The sequence below is a fragment of the Eumetopias jubatus genome, unplaced genomic scaffold, assembly GCF_037043125.1.
Source record: "Eumetopias jubatus isolate StellerSeaLion01/CBP00866 unplaced genomic scaffold, mEumJub1_p1.0 scaffold_8, whole genome shotgun sequence".
Taxonomy (NCBI): domain Eukaryota; kingdom Metazoa; phylum Chordata; class Mammalia; order Carnivora; family Otariidae; genus Eumetopias; species Eumetopias jubatus.
Genome location: NW_028274814.1, coordinates 54,329,239 through 54,346,569, shown reverse-complemented (window position 1 = coordinate 54,346,569; position 17,331 = coordinate 54,329,239). Strand labels below are relative to the sequence as shown.

The following is a 17,331-nucleotide window of genomic DNA, read 5'->3' as shown; positions in this document are numbered from 1 at the left end:
TAAATAACACTGTATTTCTATGTATTTCTTTGTTTTCTCCTTGTCTATGTACACCATTCATGTCTGGTTTAGAATATGAAAGACACAGAAAATGAGATGGGAAGTAGCCCATCTTTTCAAGGTTCTAGAATAGTATAATGGAACAAAGATATTCTTTCTCCTTGGAGATTTTTTTAATCACTCCACCCTTCTGAATCTGAAACTTTTGGTGGAGAAACTCTGCATCTATTCTAAATTACAGGGAAATGAGATTAGGTGAGAAGGGCTGGTTAACTTGACCTCAGAGAAACAAAAATTAAACCGATAAAACTTTATCGGTTTAATAAAATAGCATTAATGAACACCTGATATGTAATTAGTTTCTTATTTTTTAATACTTAATGTCCATCTCCTATGAGCAGAATCTACAAGTACTTTGTCCAATAATATGTTTCTGCACTGAAAATAGTGCCAAGCCCATAGTAGACACTCAATAAGTTTTTGTTCATTCAATAAATGAATTAAGTAATAAAATAATTTTGTTTTGGTTGTGAATAAGTATTTATTTAGGGAAAAGTGAGAGGATTCTATGTAGTATAAATAATGTCTATCAGAATATTAATATTTTAGCAACCTTTACCTGAGACCAAAAAAATATATAGACACTCTGTTTCTTAGAAAAGTATGTTCCTAATTATATTCTCTCTGTTCAGGTTTATAACTTCACTCCACTCCAACACTAGGCTGCTTTTTTACTAGGTTTATTTTTGGAATTCACTGGAAGTGGGGAGAAGGAGGATATGGTGTAAGAATGCAGGTATTTTGATAACCATCTATATAGTATTTTCAATATCATGCGTACTATGAAGTTAAGTTTTTCTTTCCTATCAGTAGATATACTAAATTCCCTAAAGACAGTGATCAGAACTTTCTTAAGAAGATAGGAATAGAATTTCTCCAAATAGAGGGGAAAATATCCAGTTCCATAGTATAATAAATCAGCTGGTAAACTTCCTTTTTTTAAAAAAAATATTTTATTTATTTATTTGAGAGCGAGAGAGAGAGAGAGAGAGAGAGCATGCAAGAGCAGGTGAGAGGGGGAGAGGGAGAGGGAGAAGCAGACTACCTGCTGAGTAGAGTCCGAAGTGGGATGGGATCCCAGGACCCTGGGATCATGACCTGAGCCAAAGGCAAACGCTTAACCGACTGAGCCGGTGCCCTGTAAACTTCCTTAATAAAAAAATAAGTACTTGTTACTTTTAATATAGGTGCATGGATTAAAAAGAGAACATAGCTTATTTTTAATTTTTTTAAGAATTTGTAATGAAAGGAAAAATTTGTTTTAGCTATTACTTTGTTGATCTCACAAATTGCCATACTTTCTCTTGCCGTTTTTATTTTTTCTTTACAGAGTCTATTTCTTCTTTTGGAACAGATACCTCTCCCTAATCCCCAATCACTCTTTCTTTCCTCTGTTGTGTCCTGCTCATGTTTCAAGCTTTACCCACTTTTTGAAGACTTTTCCATCCACTGCTCTGTTTACCCCAGCCTCTGGTTAGAGCCCTATTTTAGCCATGATCATGTTTATTGTAATTATAATTGTTTCAATTTACATCTTAGTAGACTGTAGATTCATTAAGGCAGAAAAATTCTTTATTTAATTGCTGACCTTGTAAGCCCAACATAGCTTTAATAAAAAGAGTGGCAGTTATTCAATGTTTGTTAAATAAATGCATTTTTATTATTTAATATTTTTAAAAATATTTTTATTTATTTATTTGACAGAGAGAGAGAGAGAGTACAAACAGGGGGAGCTGCAGGCAGAGGGAGAGGGAGAAGCAGGCCCCCCGCAGAGCAGGGAGTCTCACACGGGGCTCGATCCCAGGACCCTGGGATCATGACTTGAGTGGAAGGCAGACGCTTAACCGACTGAGCCACCCAGGTGCCCTAATAAATGCATTTTTAAAGAAGTATGTTATATCCGTGATCAACCCAGCTTAGAAATGGAACTCCTTTAACCTGGGCCTCAAAATTTAGTAGACAAGGTTGAATTCTTGTATTTGCTGTTGTACCCTTTTCTCAACCCTCCAATTTATACATATACAGATGGGGAAAGAAAAAAGGAAGAAAGTAATGCAAGGATTTGTAGTAGGGAAAAATGGTTAGAAGTTTGAAAGACTTATCATTTTGCATATTAAGTTTACCTCTTTATGTCATAGCAGGAGTGAATTATATCACAATATCCCTTCCAAATTTTATTCCTTTTTTTAATTTCTTTTTTTCCTAGTTATAAAGTACTATAGAAGGAAACATGGTAGGTTTCTGTTTATTGCTTTTTAAGCAACATGAAGCTGTTTGGTTTATTTTTTTCTCAGAAACCTACTGATGTCTATTGGCATAAAATGTAAAAGAGAGAGAGGGAGAGATTTTTTATTAAGAAGGACATTGTAAAACCCTTTGTGTCCATATACCTCATTGAGAGCCTCACATGGCTCAAAAACATGTGCTGGGTATTTTTGCGCCCTGCTGCCAACCCTAAACCAATACATCTGAGGGAGCCATCTTTCTTCCCTCACTTCTTTTCACGACTCAGTTAACTTATTCCTCTGCCTTGGGCGCCTGGGTGGCCCTGGGTGGCCCTGGGTGGCTCAGTCGGTTAAGCGTCTGCCTTCGGCTCAGGTCATGATCCTGGAGTCCCGGGATCAGGTCCCGCATCGGACTCCCTGCTCAGCGGGGAGTCTGCTTCTCCCTCTGACCCTCCTCCCTCTTACCCTCCTCCCTCTCGTGCTCTCTATCTCTCATTCTCTCTCTCAAATAAATAAATAAAATCTTAAAAAAAAATCTTATTCCCCTGCCTTTCATGAAAGAGGTCCAAGAAGATGTAGGCTCAGGTATTAATAGAAAAAATCAAACCTGAGGGGCGCCTGGGTGGCTCAGTTGGTTAAGCATGGAGCTCAGGTCATGATACCAGGGTCCTGAGCTGGAGCCCCGCATCGGCGGGGAGCCTGCTTCTCCCTCTCCTCCCTGCTCCTCTTCTTTCTCTCGCTCTGTCTCAATCTCTCAAATAAATAAAAAAAATCTTTAAAAAATACCCAAACTGATCCAATCTGAGTAGATTTACAGGAATGTATACTCATCATCTAAAAACTTTCCTGATGAAATCATTTTTCTAGGCACCAGAGGAGGGTAGATTCTATGTACACAAAAACAAAAGGATTGGGAGCTAAGCTTTCTTAGCTTAGTTAAATTCTTCTGCAGAATTTCTTGTGAAATTCTTAGCTATTTAACCTAAGAAGACTTTATGTCTAAATAGTAACTGCAGTGTTGTTTTTTTTTTATGTAATATGTTTAAAAAGACTCCAGGAAAACATTTTTAAAGTTATTATTGGATGGTAGGAGTATGGGGAGGAGTTGGCCTTAGAGAAATGATAGCAGCATTAATAAAAAGTATTTTAAAAAGCACATGCTGGACTGAAGTCAGTATAGCTCCAGAAGACAGGAGCAGAAAGACAAGATGAATGATGTGAAGCTTGCTGTCTTGGGTGGTGAAGGAACAGGCAAATCTGGTGAGTGGTGTCGTTTCCCATGAAGTGGTTCAGAGTGGAAAAATAGTGAGGAATATATTGACCTAACAAATAGATATACCTATATAATTATGTATATTATTTTTCATTAGCAGCTTTCATTTTTTTGAGTAAATAATGCAATTAACTGTATATTTATAGCATTTATAGATGGTTTGAGAAAGATAACTGAAGTGCTAATTTATACTTTGTTTAAAATTCATAGGAATAATGGTAAATCCCTCCATCATTGTCCCACCTACTTCTCACTCCAACACACCTGCCCTCATATCCACTCGTAGCTGAACAATAGTCTTGAACTTATTCTTCTGCTCTGAGACTAGGGGTGGAGAAAAGTTCATGGAGACCTGTGAATTTTTTTTTAAGATTTTTATTTTATTTATTTATTTATTTATTTATTTATTTATTTATTTATTTATTGAGAGCGAGAGAGCATGAGCAGGGGGAGGGGCAGATGGAGAGGGAATGGGAGAAGTAGACTCTCTGCTGAGTGTGGAGCCCAGCGCAGGACTTAATCCCAGGACCCTAAGATCATGACCTGCGCTGAAGTCAGATGCTTAACAAACTGAGACACCCAGGCACTTACTGTTGTCTATTGGCTTGGATTATTTTTTAAATGCAACATTATTGAGGTGAAAAAACTTAGGATGGGCATGGCTTTATAGATGCCTGGGGACTGAGCTACAGCTGCCCTAACTTTGGAAGCCATGGTTTTGTTTTATTTTACTGGATTTTGTTTTTGGTTCCATTATGATGGTCAGGATGCCACCAGTAGAAGTCCTGAACCGTATACCTGGCCAGACCCAGGAGCTGCAAGAAGACAAACTGACACTTAGAGGTCCTTTTTCTGGTTTCCTGGATGTTGAAGTCCCAATGTCCTGTAAATGCTTGATCTTGTCCTTGTTACTATTAGCATGCAGCAACTTGGAGCCAGATTTAATCCAATAAAGAATATAAAGAGATGTTATAGTTCTTGAATCTCAAACTTAATGAAAACTCTGTTTCTGTTACATAAAGTAAGCTGCCTTACCTGTTTGCATTCATGAATTAATTACATAGTGATTTGAATAGGCAGATCACTTTCTTTCTAGTCTTTTAATCTTTATGGTTGTACAGTGAAAATCTTGCTGACTATTATTTAGACTAGAATTTAATAAAGCTTTAAGGTCTGCACTAATGCTTGGTAATTTTTGAGCTGAAAGATAAAACCTTATGTACATAACTAAGTTGTCTGTGTCCTAAAAGAGAAAAGAACCTAAATCCAGCATGTTTGTTTTGCAGCCCTTACAGTAAGGTTTCTTACCAAACGATTCATTGGAGAATATGCCTCTAACTTTGGTAAGTCACCACTCGAGATTTTTTTCACCTTTAAAATGTCAACATTTTAATTAAACCACAATTAAGATCACTGAAGCATTTTGATAGAATTTTCCATTGTTGCACTTTTAAGCAACTTATTTATTCAGATTCTGTTTGGAAATGCCAAAATAGGCACTTGAATTGAATGTTCTTTTATGATAAAATTCACCCAACTTGATGTTAAAGTGAGATGGATTAGAAAGTCTGTTTGTTTCAAGCTAGAATTAGAAGAATATTAAAACTGAGATTCTCCTCCCCAATATTGCAAAGCATGTGAGTATGAATAATTTCGTAAACTATAAAACAGTTCTGAAATTCAATAAACATCTGTTGAAAGATAAGGACAAATTAATTACAAAAGCACTAGAACGACAAAATAAAGCTTATTTTAATTGTAAAACAGTGTGAAAATAACAGGAAAATTATGCCTTGATTAAAGATCATATCATAATTATCTAGGTTGCTTATCTAAGTTTCAGAGAAATTCTTAAACAGGTGCAAGAGCACCTTAATATAATCTTAGAATCATTTTACTAACTCTGTTCTATTTTTTTCTTTTGATCAGAATTAGTATGACATGTGGGAAATACCACAGTGGGGCATTAATAAAAAGTGAGGAATTTTGCCAGAGTTTTGAGTATATTTTTGGCTCAGCAATTAATCAATATAATGGTACTAATATCTCACCTGACTTAAGGCATGAGGGAAAAGTGTTTTTGCTTTTTGTGTTTTAAACAAATACAACAGATTCATAAAAAATATATATGAGAATTGGGAAAAAGGGGAATGATTTTGATTTTTTTGTTCAATAATTCCTAGAGTAATAGAAGTTATCATTGCAAATGTGTTTTCCCTAAGAAACAATTACCCCCACCAAAAAATTTTTTTAACCTCCGTTCAGGAGGCTAAAATTGTTAGACATTGTTAGACATTTAGATAATGTCTAAAGTCATTAGACAATTTTAAAAGTAACTTTAAAGTATTGTATCGCTTTCTACATGTATCTAATATACTATTTCAGTCCATATGACATTGTGAACATTTTAGGGAAAGTGCTTGGAAACTATTTAAAGAAAGAAGAAATACATAGAAAGAGAAATTCCCTGTTGTTTCATTTCTCACGTCAAAAACCTCAGTCAGAAATGTCAGTATAACACAAAATAGGAGTCAGGCATGAAAAAATATTCCAGAATGACAAAATAAAGCACAACATGACATAAATAAAACCATACCCAAAAATAACAGTAGTAACAACAACAACAACAAAATCTCCTTAATCTTTTATAAGATATAATTATATAAACAAATGAAGTGTACACATTTCTGGCTGGTACATTTCCATTAAAAAAAAATAAGACTTAGAGACATTTTGAAAAAACAACCAAATGAGCAAAAGGTCATCCCTGCATGAGGACAAACTAGCAAAAAATGACTCCATCTTGTAAATGAAGACCAGAAAGGGAAAATAATAAAATTCTACAAAGTTAAGAGTTAGTGACCCCTGCTGGCAGTTTTTGAGTTTTGAGTAGATACCTTTAAATGTCTAGAAGGAACTTTTATGGTTCACAATCAGAAGTAAACCTGTGAAGTTAGAAGGAACTGTCTGAAAACACCTTTTAAGGTTTAATGAAACTATGCAAATTTCATTAAATGTAACCTAAAAGGATTTTAAAATTCATTCTTAGCTCCCTGAAGTTAGTTCCCCAAATGCTTGCTACATCTTTTTAACTATGTGTTACATTGCCAGAATGGGACACGATTTTTTTTTTTTTTTTTTTTTTTTTTTTTTTTTTTGGTCAGTGTGCCATTTTGGAGAGAAGTAGGTCTTTTATTAAACCCTGGAGGAAAAGTTACAGAAAAGTAGTCCTTTATTCATTTAACTAATATTTATTGAGCACCTACCATGTCCCAGGTACTCTTCTAGGTAAGGAAGCTATAGCAGTGAACAAAAAAGACAATTATCCAAGCCCCCATAAGATTTATATTCAGGAAGTAAGGGACAATTTAAAAAATTAAGTATAAGTTATGCCACATGATGATAAATGCTATGAAGGAAAAACAGCATGGTAGAATGACACTAATATGGTATGTGACCATTTAAAATTGGGTAGTTAGGGTAGATGTTGCTGAGAAGGTGACATTTGAACAGACACATGAAGGTGGTGAAAACTGAGCCATGAATATATCTGGAGAATTACATTCCAGGCAAGAAGAACAATTACCAAAATTCTCAGGCAGGAACTTTCTGAAAAAGTTGAGGAATGGTATGGAGGATGGTGTAGCACGAGTGCAAAGAACTTGAGGGAGAATAGCCAGAGAGGTCATGTGGGACTAGACAATGAGGGCCATTCTTAGGCATTTTAAAGGCTTTGGTTTATCCAAGTGAGATGGGGAGCCATTGGAGAGATTTGATCAGACAAGTGATATGATTTGGGTACAAGGTTCACTTTTGTTTCTGTGTTGAGAATAGAGTAGGCATAAGAAGGGATTTAGGAAAGGGGTAAAGCAGAGAGTTAAATTAGGAGGTTTTGTAATAATCTAAACAAAAAATAATGATGTATTAACAATGGAGATGATGAGAAACAGACAAATTCAAAATATACTTTAAAAATAGAGTAAAAAGGAATTTTTAATAGTATAAATATGGAAGGTAACAGACAGACAGGACCAAGGATGACTTAAAGCTTTTAACCTGATCAGCAGGAGTTATGGGTATGCCATTTAATGAAATGGAAAACTGTGGAAGATACAGTCTTTTCAGTGAGATCTGGGCTTCAGTTTTAAGTATGTTCAGGTTGAAATGTCTATTCAGTGTCTAAAGGGAGATATGCAATAGCAGGAGTTGTTAGCATCTGAAGTTCAAGGAAGAGTTCTAGGCTACAGATATAAATTGGGTTCATTAGCAATAATTGTTCTATGAAACTCTGAATGAGCTTAGAAAGGGAGTATATAGAGAGGAGAGACCCATAAACTGGACCCATGTTTGGAGAGTGAGAAGACCTGGTGGGACAAATAAAAGAGATTAATAAAGAGCAACAAGGAATAAAGAAAAAAAAAAAACAGGGGAGTATGTTGCCTTCAAAGCCACGTGAAGGAAATATTTTAAGGAGGTAGGAATGGTCGACTATATTAATGCTACTAGGGCAAGTAAGATCAAGATAGAGAATTAGCCATTGAATCTAAAACCATAATTTTGATAAGAACAGTTTTGTTTAAGTTATTGGAGCTAAAGCCTGATTGGAATAATTCAAAGAACTCGGGGGAGAGAATTTAGACACGGGGAGTTAGATACTTACTAAAAAAGCCAACAGAGAAATGGGGCAATAGTTGAAGAGGTTGGGGGTTCTAAGGGACTGTTGTTAGAAATTCAACTGTTAGTAATGATATAGTAAAGAGGAACAATTTATGATTCAGAAGAGAGAGGTAGAATTGGTGGGGTCATGTCTTTCAGTAGATCAGATTAAATGGTAACTAGTTCATAATGAATGGATTGGCTTTACATAGCAACACAGATAACTCATCCATAGTTATGGGATGGAAGATAAGTATATAAGCACAATAGCATATAGTTGAATAGATATGGTGGTGAAGTTTATTTGTAAGAAATATATATCTATATATATGAGCATACATATATATATGAGCAAATATAACAAATACATGTATTTGACCTCTAACATTTAAAAAAAAAGCCACTGTACTATTCTACTAGAAGACAACCAGTCGAATTTGCAAGACTGTGATCCAAATACGGGTTTATATTTTTTATTCTGGAGTATTTCCATACTGCAATGAATATATGCATATTTTGCAGAATCTATCTATAGCAAGCATTTGTATTTGGAAGGGAAGCAACTGAATCTAGAAATATACGACCCCTGTTCTCAAGTAAGTAAAACAAAATATGCTTTTATTTTATTTTTTCAATCATGATTTGAGGAAGATTGGATAAGAGCAAGTGAAAATAAAGTTGCCAGTCTTAAAACTGAAATTTATTCTCAATTTTAATTAAAGTTTTAAGATTACTTTTAATATTATAAATTCCATTATCTAGCTTCTCTTTAAAATTATGACAAAAATTATCATAGTAAAATTTCTTTAAAATAGCAATATTAGGTTGCATTTATATTTCTAGGAGGTCACAGTATAGCTATTAGAAATTAATATTTTAGGGACGCCTGGGTGGCTCAGTCAGTTAAGTATCTGCCTTCAGCTCAGGTCATGATCCCAGGCTCCTCGGATGGAGCCCCACATCGGGCTCCTTGCTCCGTGGGGAGCCTGCTTCTCCCTCTTCCTCTGCAGCAACCCCTGCTTGTGCTCTCTTCTCTCTCTCTCAAATAAATAAATAAAATCTTAAAAAAAGAAGTTAATAGTTTAATGGCTTATCAATTCAGTTTATATTTTCACTAAGTTGCATTTGTAATTAACCACTGCCAATAAACCATAAGTAAGGTAGATTTTTAGTACAAACTCCTTTGTCTATTCAAAGACAAAAAAGTTAAAATAAGATTAACCAAATAAGAGAAAGAATGGTCAGCTGTTCAAGGTTTCAAAACAGCTCCAGGAGACAGATTCATTTAAACATGTAAAATATCCCTTAAATGTTTTTAGCTAAACCTTATCAGTGTTTTTTTTTTCCCATTTAAATCTAGTACCAAAAATCAATAGATAATCCATTTACTGATATTGATAGAAAATATTTTCTTCTTTTTTTTAAAGATTTTTTAATTTATTTATTTGAGAGAGAGAGAGAGAGAGAAACAGAAACAGCATGAGAGGGGATAGGGTCAGAGGGAGAAGCAGGCTCCCCAGTAAGCCGGGACCCCGATGTGGGTGGGGCTCGATCCCAGGACTCCAAGATCATGACCTGAGCCGAAGGCAGTCTCTTAACCAACTGAGCCACCCAGGCGCCCAGAAAATATTTTCTTTTTTCAAAACAAGTATGTGAATATTAATTCAAGAGCAATTATTAGAGCTTATCCAACTTTCAAAAAAGTAAAGATATTTTCTTAGAGAAAAGTTGCAAATGAGATAGATAATAAAACTTTATTATACTTCCTCTTTATTTTAAACATTTAATCACTTTTAATTAAAGAAAGAGTGGTAAGGAAGAGAGGACCAAAGAAACTACATTTTAGAAAATATCAGTCTTTGGCTTATTAAAGTCTCTTTTAGGTGAAATGGTTTTCCATTAATTAATTGTCTAAAGTGTAAAATGCAGGTGAACTATCCCACCAGTTTCAATGTGCTTGATTTATTTTCAGCCGCAGAAAGCAAAATTTTCCCTCACAAGTGAGCTGCACTGGGCAGATGGGTTTGTTATAGTGTATGACATCAGTGACAGGTCCTCATTTGCTTTTGCAAAAGCACTGATCTACAGAATTCGGGAGCCACAAACTAGTCACTGTAAAAGGTAAGATATTCTTCATTCCTCTCTCCTTTCTTTTGAGTAAATCATCATATAGCTATAAGCATCATTAGGAAGAGTTTAATACAGCCTTCCAATTACAAAATTTAACAGCCCTGAACAATTCACCTTCCATTCCACAGGAGTTACACATGTAGTAAAAGGAATAAGATGAGAATACTTTATATCCTGGCTGACATAAACAGTTACTTGCTCTGAGTAAATGGCTATTTTACAAGACAGAGTCTATTGTTAACATGACACTCACTTGCAAAATCATAGTCCTCTGTACACAAGACAGTTCACTTTCCAACCTTTTCTTTTCATTCCCACAGAAATGTTAAGGATACTAAATAAATCCAAATTTATTACATTTGGCATCCAATTCCTAGTGATTGGGTTGTTCAATCTCAAAGCAAAATACACTGAATGTCAAACCATTACAAATTCTGAGAATACATTTTTCTGTTTCACCTCCTAAGATAAAGAGCTGATCAATGATTTCCCATTGTTAGTTGTTTTGACACGAGTAACTATGAAGGAAAACAGAACTGTGCCTTAAACCATTCTTGTATTAGTAGATATAAGTTTAACCATATGAATTTCCCATTTAGCTTTCCTTATTTTTTGTTTTAGCCTTTTGCATTTAAAATATTTTTGTTTGTTCAACATGCTGATATAAAGGATCCTCTGCACTCTGGATCAGATTTGCCCTTAGAGTCTGAAATAACATTCTAATCTGGGAATCAAGAAACACAATATGAGTACTGAAAATTCATATATGTGTTTTTATATCTATTTTAAATGCCCGCTGTCAAGAAACCATAGATAATAATTGATAAAGGGTATTTCCCTGGAGTCAATTGGCATACATTCTTGTTTAGATCTGATTGACCTTAGGTAAACCACTTTAATCTCGAGACCTAGTTATTCTGATTATAAAACTGATAGAAACATGCTAGGAGAAAAGGATGTGATTTTACTAAGGTACCTCACAGCTCTGATTTCCTCTAATGTTACAGATTTTTATTTGAACTCCATTGTTTTAAGCATTAAATGCCTCATGTTTAGGCAACATAACTTAGGTAAAGGATAGTAATAAACTTCTTTTGCTATTCCTCCAAATCAAAAGAATCACTTAAGAACACTCAAAAACATAAAAACACCTATACTTGACGTTTTTCAGGCAATTTTCTTAATGCACTAAATAATTTTTCGAATATTTCCAGTTCTCAATCTGTAGGCAGACTAGAATAGCAAAATATGTTACTGTTTTATAAAATTGCATCTGATATTTGTGACCCAGTCTTCAAAATATTTCACTTACCCTTCCCCATTAATTCTTTACCATAATTTTCTGAACTATACAGAAAAAGATAGTAATACCCTCAAAAGCCTAACACATACAGTGTTTTCCCCTCACCACTCACACCATAATGTGAATGAAACCAACTTTGAGCAGAATATAAAGACAGTATCTCTTCAGACAGAGTTGCAGACTGCATTTATCTATTTTTTCCCCTAAAGTAGATAACTTGGCAGAGTTCCATGGCATTTGAGGACTAGTTGTCTTACTATATCCTTCAAATGAAATTCTGTTTTAGAAATGTGTCACTACAACCAAGGAGAATATATTGATATTTGCTGAAGACATTATCTTAACAAAAAAACATATTTCTTAAATAAATAGAAAAATCGTACAAGGTCATAAGATCATAAAAGAGCATAGTATACTCTCGAGAGTATAGTATAATGATATTAACAAAGAACAAACAGCGGTGCGTATTGAGTAATATTTTCCCTGGGAAAATTATATCTAAATTGTTCAATTACAGTAACTCTTCAGTAAAGAGACATTAGTTAGTCTTCCTCTTTCAACTGACAAGGAAATGAAAAATAATACTTGGTAAACATCTTTTGTTGGCTGTCACTCTGCTAGGTATTTTTATATCCATCATTTAATTTAATCTCTATGAGAATTCTGCATAATGAGGCTGTTTCGCCATTGTTTTACATATAGGAAAGTTGAAAGTGGGAAAAGTAACAGTCATGCCTTATTAGTAAACCGAGCCATAATTCAAGAATAGGTTTATATCAATGCTTTAAGAGTCTTGCTGCTTTTGTGTCACACACTACTTTCTATCTAAAATAATTTTTGTAAGTAAATGGGGATATGTGTCATACACATAATACGACTATAAGGAACACACACACACACACACACACAGAGTATTTTTTTTCCTTTGGTCTGTAATTCCTTTTGATATAAACCTACTTAATGAGGAAAAAAAAAGGTTAAAATAATCTTGCCAGAGTTGTGTTCTGTATTTCAGAGCTGTGGGATCTGCCGTGCTTTTGGTTGGTAACAAGCAAGATCTGTGTCATGTCCGAGAGGTTGGCCGGGAAGAAGGACAGAAGCTGGCTCTGGATAACCAGTGCCAGTTCTGTGAATTGTCTGCAGCAGAGCAGTCTCTGGAGGTACACATGATGTTTACCAGAATTATCAAGGACATCCTGACAAACTTCAAACTCAAAGAAAAGAGAAGACCCAGTGGATCGAAATCAATGGCTAAATTGATCAATAATGTATTTGGAAAGAGACGGAAATCTGTTTAGCAGACCTATAATCCTAGGGGACTTATATCAGAGAGTTCCAAATAGTCACGTGATAATTAAATGTACTCTTTGTATGCATTTTTTTAAAATAATACTCTTCGAGATATGAAATGACCGAACATAAGCCACAGTTGTGTTTTCTTTTTTAAATTTTTATTGTTACGTTAATCACCATACATTACATCTTTAGTTTTTGATGTGGTGTTCCATGATTCATTGTTTGTGCATAACACCCAGTGCTTCATGCAGAACGTGCCCTCTTTAATACCCATCACCAGGCTAACCCATCCCCCCCACCCCCTCCCCTCTAGAACCCTCAGTTTGTTTTTCAGAGTCCATAGTCTCTCATGGTTCGTCTCCCCCTCCGATTTCCCCCCTTCATTCTTCCCTTCCTGCTATCTTCTTTTTTTTTTTAACATATATTGTATTATTTCAGAGGTACAGATCTGTGATTCAACAGTTTTGCACAATTCACAGCACTCACCATAGCCACAGCTGTGTTTTCAAATATATAGTTTGCGTCTTTGGTTGTTTGAGTCTTGTACACCCTGCTTCACACTAAACCTTTCTCTTTTTTACATAGAATAACACTCACTATAACTACTGATGCATTGCTATGCAGTTTGCCTTGCCAAATAAACTCTGCTTAATAATTGTATTAAACTACCATTCCATAGGTCTCAGTTGACCTTTCTTTTATTTATTTCTTTTGAGTGAAATATGTAGTTATATTTCATATAGTTAATATGTTATAGTGCTGAATTTATAAATTTGTGGAAGTTCACAATTTAGTAGAAATGCATGAATTTAATTTTGAAAATTTTAATTTTGAAAAATACTTATTACTCATACTACTTATTTTACTTATAACTTAGGCCTTGAGAAGCTAAATTCCTTGCCTGTAAGTGTAGTCTGTATTTGGTCTGATGATGAAAATTTCTGCCTCTCCTTGTATTCTTTGCTAAGGAGGGTAATTATCACAGAGAAATTACCTTATACAGCTTTTCATATAAAAAAGATTAGTTGTTTCTAGTTCATATGGAGATCCATACATCACAGGGAAAGAGAAAGTAAATGCTGGTTGCTAAATATATAACCTTGAAGACCTTATTGCCCAGAAAGAAATATTGTATTAGACAAACATGTTGGGGCCTCTCAGATTTCTTTGAGTACTGTTTCCTTAAGAAATCAACTGTTTACCTTCTGGACTTCAATACCACTGCCACTGGCCCGACTGCATTGCAAGTCATGGTCCTAGACCTAACTTCAGCCATCACTGATAATTAAGTTTAGATCTCCGAGAAGTTAAACTGAGAATGCAAGCAACGCTACATACGTTGGTTAACATGTATTGGCAGGAACCCGGGGGCGAAGGTAGAAGAATATCTTGAGTAGAGGGTGGTAGGCAAATGGGGGACAGGTGACACAGAACATTAGGCTGCAAGGGGGAGAATTCATTGACATGCCATTACTCACCATGAGTCATGATTCCACATTATAGGAGGGACACCTAGAGCTCATCCATGTAGCTTTGTTGTTCCTTAGGAGCCTGGCCTTGATACACTAGAGTGAAAGTAGTGGAAATAATAAGACATTGTGTGGTAGAATACAAAATAGTTCAGAACATTCATAAAGATACGGGAGTTAGAATTGATATGGTATAGGTTGGCCCAAGAACCCTCCATCTTACTGTGTTGCTTGGGACATTTCAAAGGAATTTCCTTTACTAAGGAAGTGAGCAGCTACAGACAACTTTGAGAAGCTTAACAGTGACTGTGCTTACAGGTCAGAATTGGTAGTGGGGATGTTGCCATCGAACTGTGCTCATCAATATCAGCACAGGTGATAGAATCCTGGAAGAGTAGAATCTGGATGCTGGCATTTAACTTGATTCCTGTTATCCACCCACTCAGCCCCCAAAGATATAATGTTATGTCCAGGGCAGAGGATCTATTTCTAATACTGGTTGGTTGGAAACTTAGAAGTGACATGCTCAATCAGCTATATTGAGGCAAACTCCATATCATAAGCCCAGGCATCGTTTCCATCCATGCCACTGTGACCACTATTATCCTGGATCCATTTTGTAAGCATAAGGATGGCCAAGAAAAGAGGCAGGTTGATATCTGCAGGGCAAAGTGACTTCTCATTGGTGGATGCTCTCTGATGGGCAGTAACACGATACACAAAGATACGTATATTTTATGCCCTCTCTAAGAGATCCATTCATACACTTTTTCTCTAGTCTTTCTTTCACTGTCTTCCAGTTTTATTTTATACTGATCTCTGACCAACTGGCAAAACCACCAATGGTTGCCTAGAAATCTGTACCATGTGCCACCTTTCTTAACATACAAAGAGTAGACAACCAAGTGTACCCTGGCAAATGGGATAATGAACTTCCTGGTAACCTCTGTGTAATGAGGCACAGTCCTCTTATGGCTGGCACTAATACTCGGAAATTTAGATTAGATTGCTATGTAAATGAGAAATAAACTTTTATTGTGTAATGTTATTATAGCAAATTCAGTGATAGAATATTTTTGGTCAACTACAGGGATTTTGTTAATCTTTTATAGTCTCAATATTCAGTGACTTTATGTGTATATGTAAATGTATATATATATATATATATATATCAGTTTAACCATTATACCTTAATGTTTTCATTTTATTTTTTTCTCATTATTCTTTTGGATAATCTCAGTTTTAGAGATTTGGTCTTCATTCTTTAAAATTATTTTCCCAGTTTAAGAAAGATTCTTTTAGGATGATTTTGTGTGAAAAACAACCTATTAATTCATGTTATATATAAGAACTCTCATGTCAAAATGATATGAAAATTCTTTAATAGTTTAATCCATGCATATGTATCTGTGATGAGTCAGAGTTCAAAATTCCTCTGTTAAGGGTATTAATACTTGTATATATTTTTAAATTTTATTTATTGTACCTTGATTTCTTGTCAGTATGACTTGGGATGACACGTCTTGCTATAAAGAGTCAATGGAACATAGTAATGTAAACAGACGTTCTCATACACACAGACAAAAGAACTATGTGAGGTGATGTGTTAATTAACTTGATTGCAGTTTGATTGTGGCAATCATTTTACAATATATATGTATATTAAACCATCATATTACTTTACTTTTCAATTTACCTCAACCTGGAAAAAAAACAGTTTTACATTAAAAAAATTTACATTTTAAGTGCAGTTTCTGTGAAGCAACTTTGGAAATGCACACTTGATTATTTTCCAGAGTGATATTTAAAAGTACTGGATTAATTTCCCCTTTTATGCTGTGACAGTTTTAAAACATGTTCACACATTTTTTGACACTTCTCCCATCATAAAGGTTAAGTCTAATTCTCTGCTCCATGATTGTGGATCACCCTTGTTGACTCTCTTTTAACAAATAGAGGAAGGTGGAAGTAATGGGTAGGACTTAGGAGACCAGGTTGGGAAAGGTGCTAGAGCTCCCATCTGTTCCTTGTCATCTGTTCTCAGCTGTCCCATCTGTGCCTCCCTGGGACTCAGCTTTGGGAGCCACGAGTCAACATGTAGGAATCAGGCTGCCCTGAAGGCACCTGACTGGAGATAACACATGGGATTAGTAACCACACAGTCACCCAACATATGAGCAAATCTTCAGGTGATTCTAGCCTCTAACCTTGGACTAGCCGATGCCAAATAGAACAGAGATGAGTCAGCCCACAGAATCTTGCCCCAATTGCAGGTTTGTGAGCATAATTAATATCATCGTTGTTTGGGGATTGTTAAATCATTGCTTTGGAGTTGTTATGTGATAACAGATAATCAGAACAGATAACTTATTAAAACTTTTGGTAATTCAGACAATACAAAATATTTGGCTTTCTTCTTGGGGACAAATGGTGAAAAAAGGATTCTTCCAACCAGCTTCAAAATAGTCCAGAACCTGAGATTGTCCCACCGTTAGTTTTCTTGGGAATACAATTCACATGTAAAGCAACTTGCAAAAACTTAAAAAATAATGAATTACTGTTTTCCAAAGTGAGAAAACCACATCTGCTTACAGAGAAACAAATATATCAACATTACACCATAGAATATTGTAGGTGGAGGGTAGCAAGTGTGTCTATAAATCTCGGAGATAGTTAAGCTCTAGCACTAGGCTAGGCTGCTCCTAGCAAAAAAGATGCTGTCATTCACTTTGGATGAGCTTCAGTGAGATAACACATAATGAGGGGCAACAGCTGAGGAAGGGAATGCCAAAAGGGAGGGGCCTTTAAAATGGTTTTGATTTAATACAAGGCATGCACTATTAATAAAGAGGTTGAATGATACCTGTATGTTTTATAGGATTATAAATTGGCTGTAGTAAAATATTTTACATCTTAGAT

General features: G+C 35.2%; 1 protein-coding gene across 1 annotated transcript; it reads left to right on the top strand.

The window, feature by feature from the left end:
• The first annotated feature begins 3,493 nt into the window (after nucleotides 1-3,493).
• RERGL (RERG like) lies at nucleotides 3,494-12,945 on the top strand. The gene is made up of 5 exons (XM_028119687.2): nucleotides 3,494-3,545; nucleotides 4,845-4,901; nucleotides 8,737-8,810; nucleotides 10,187-10,335; nucleotides 12,663-12,945. The coding sequence occupies exons 1-5, from the start codon at nucleotides 3,494-3,496 to the stop codon at nucleotides 12,943-12,945; spliced, it is 615 nt and encodes a 204-aa protein (XP_027975488.1).
• Nucleotides 12,946-17,331: the final 4,386 nt, after the last annotated feature.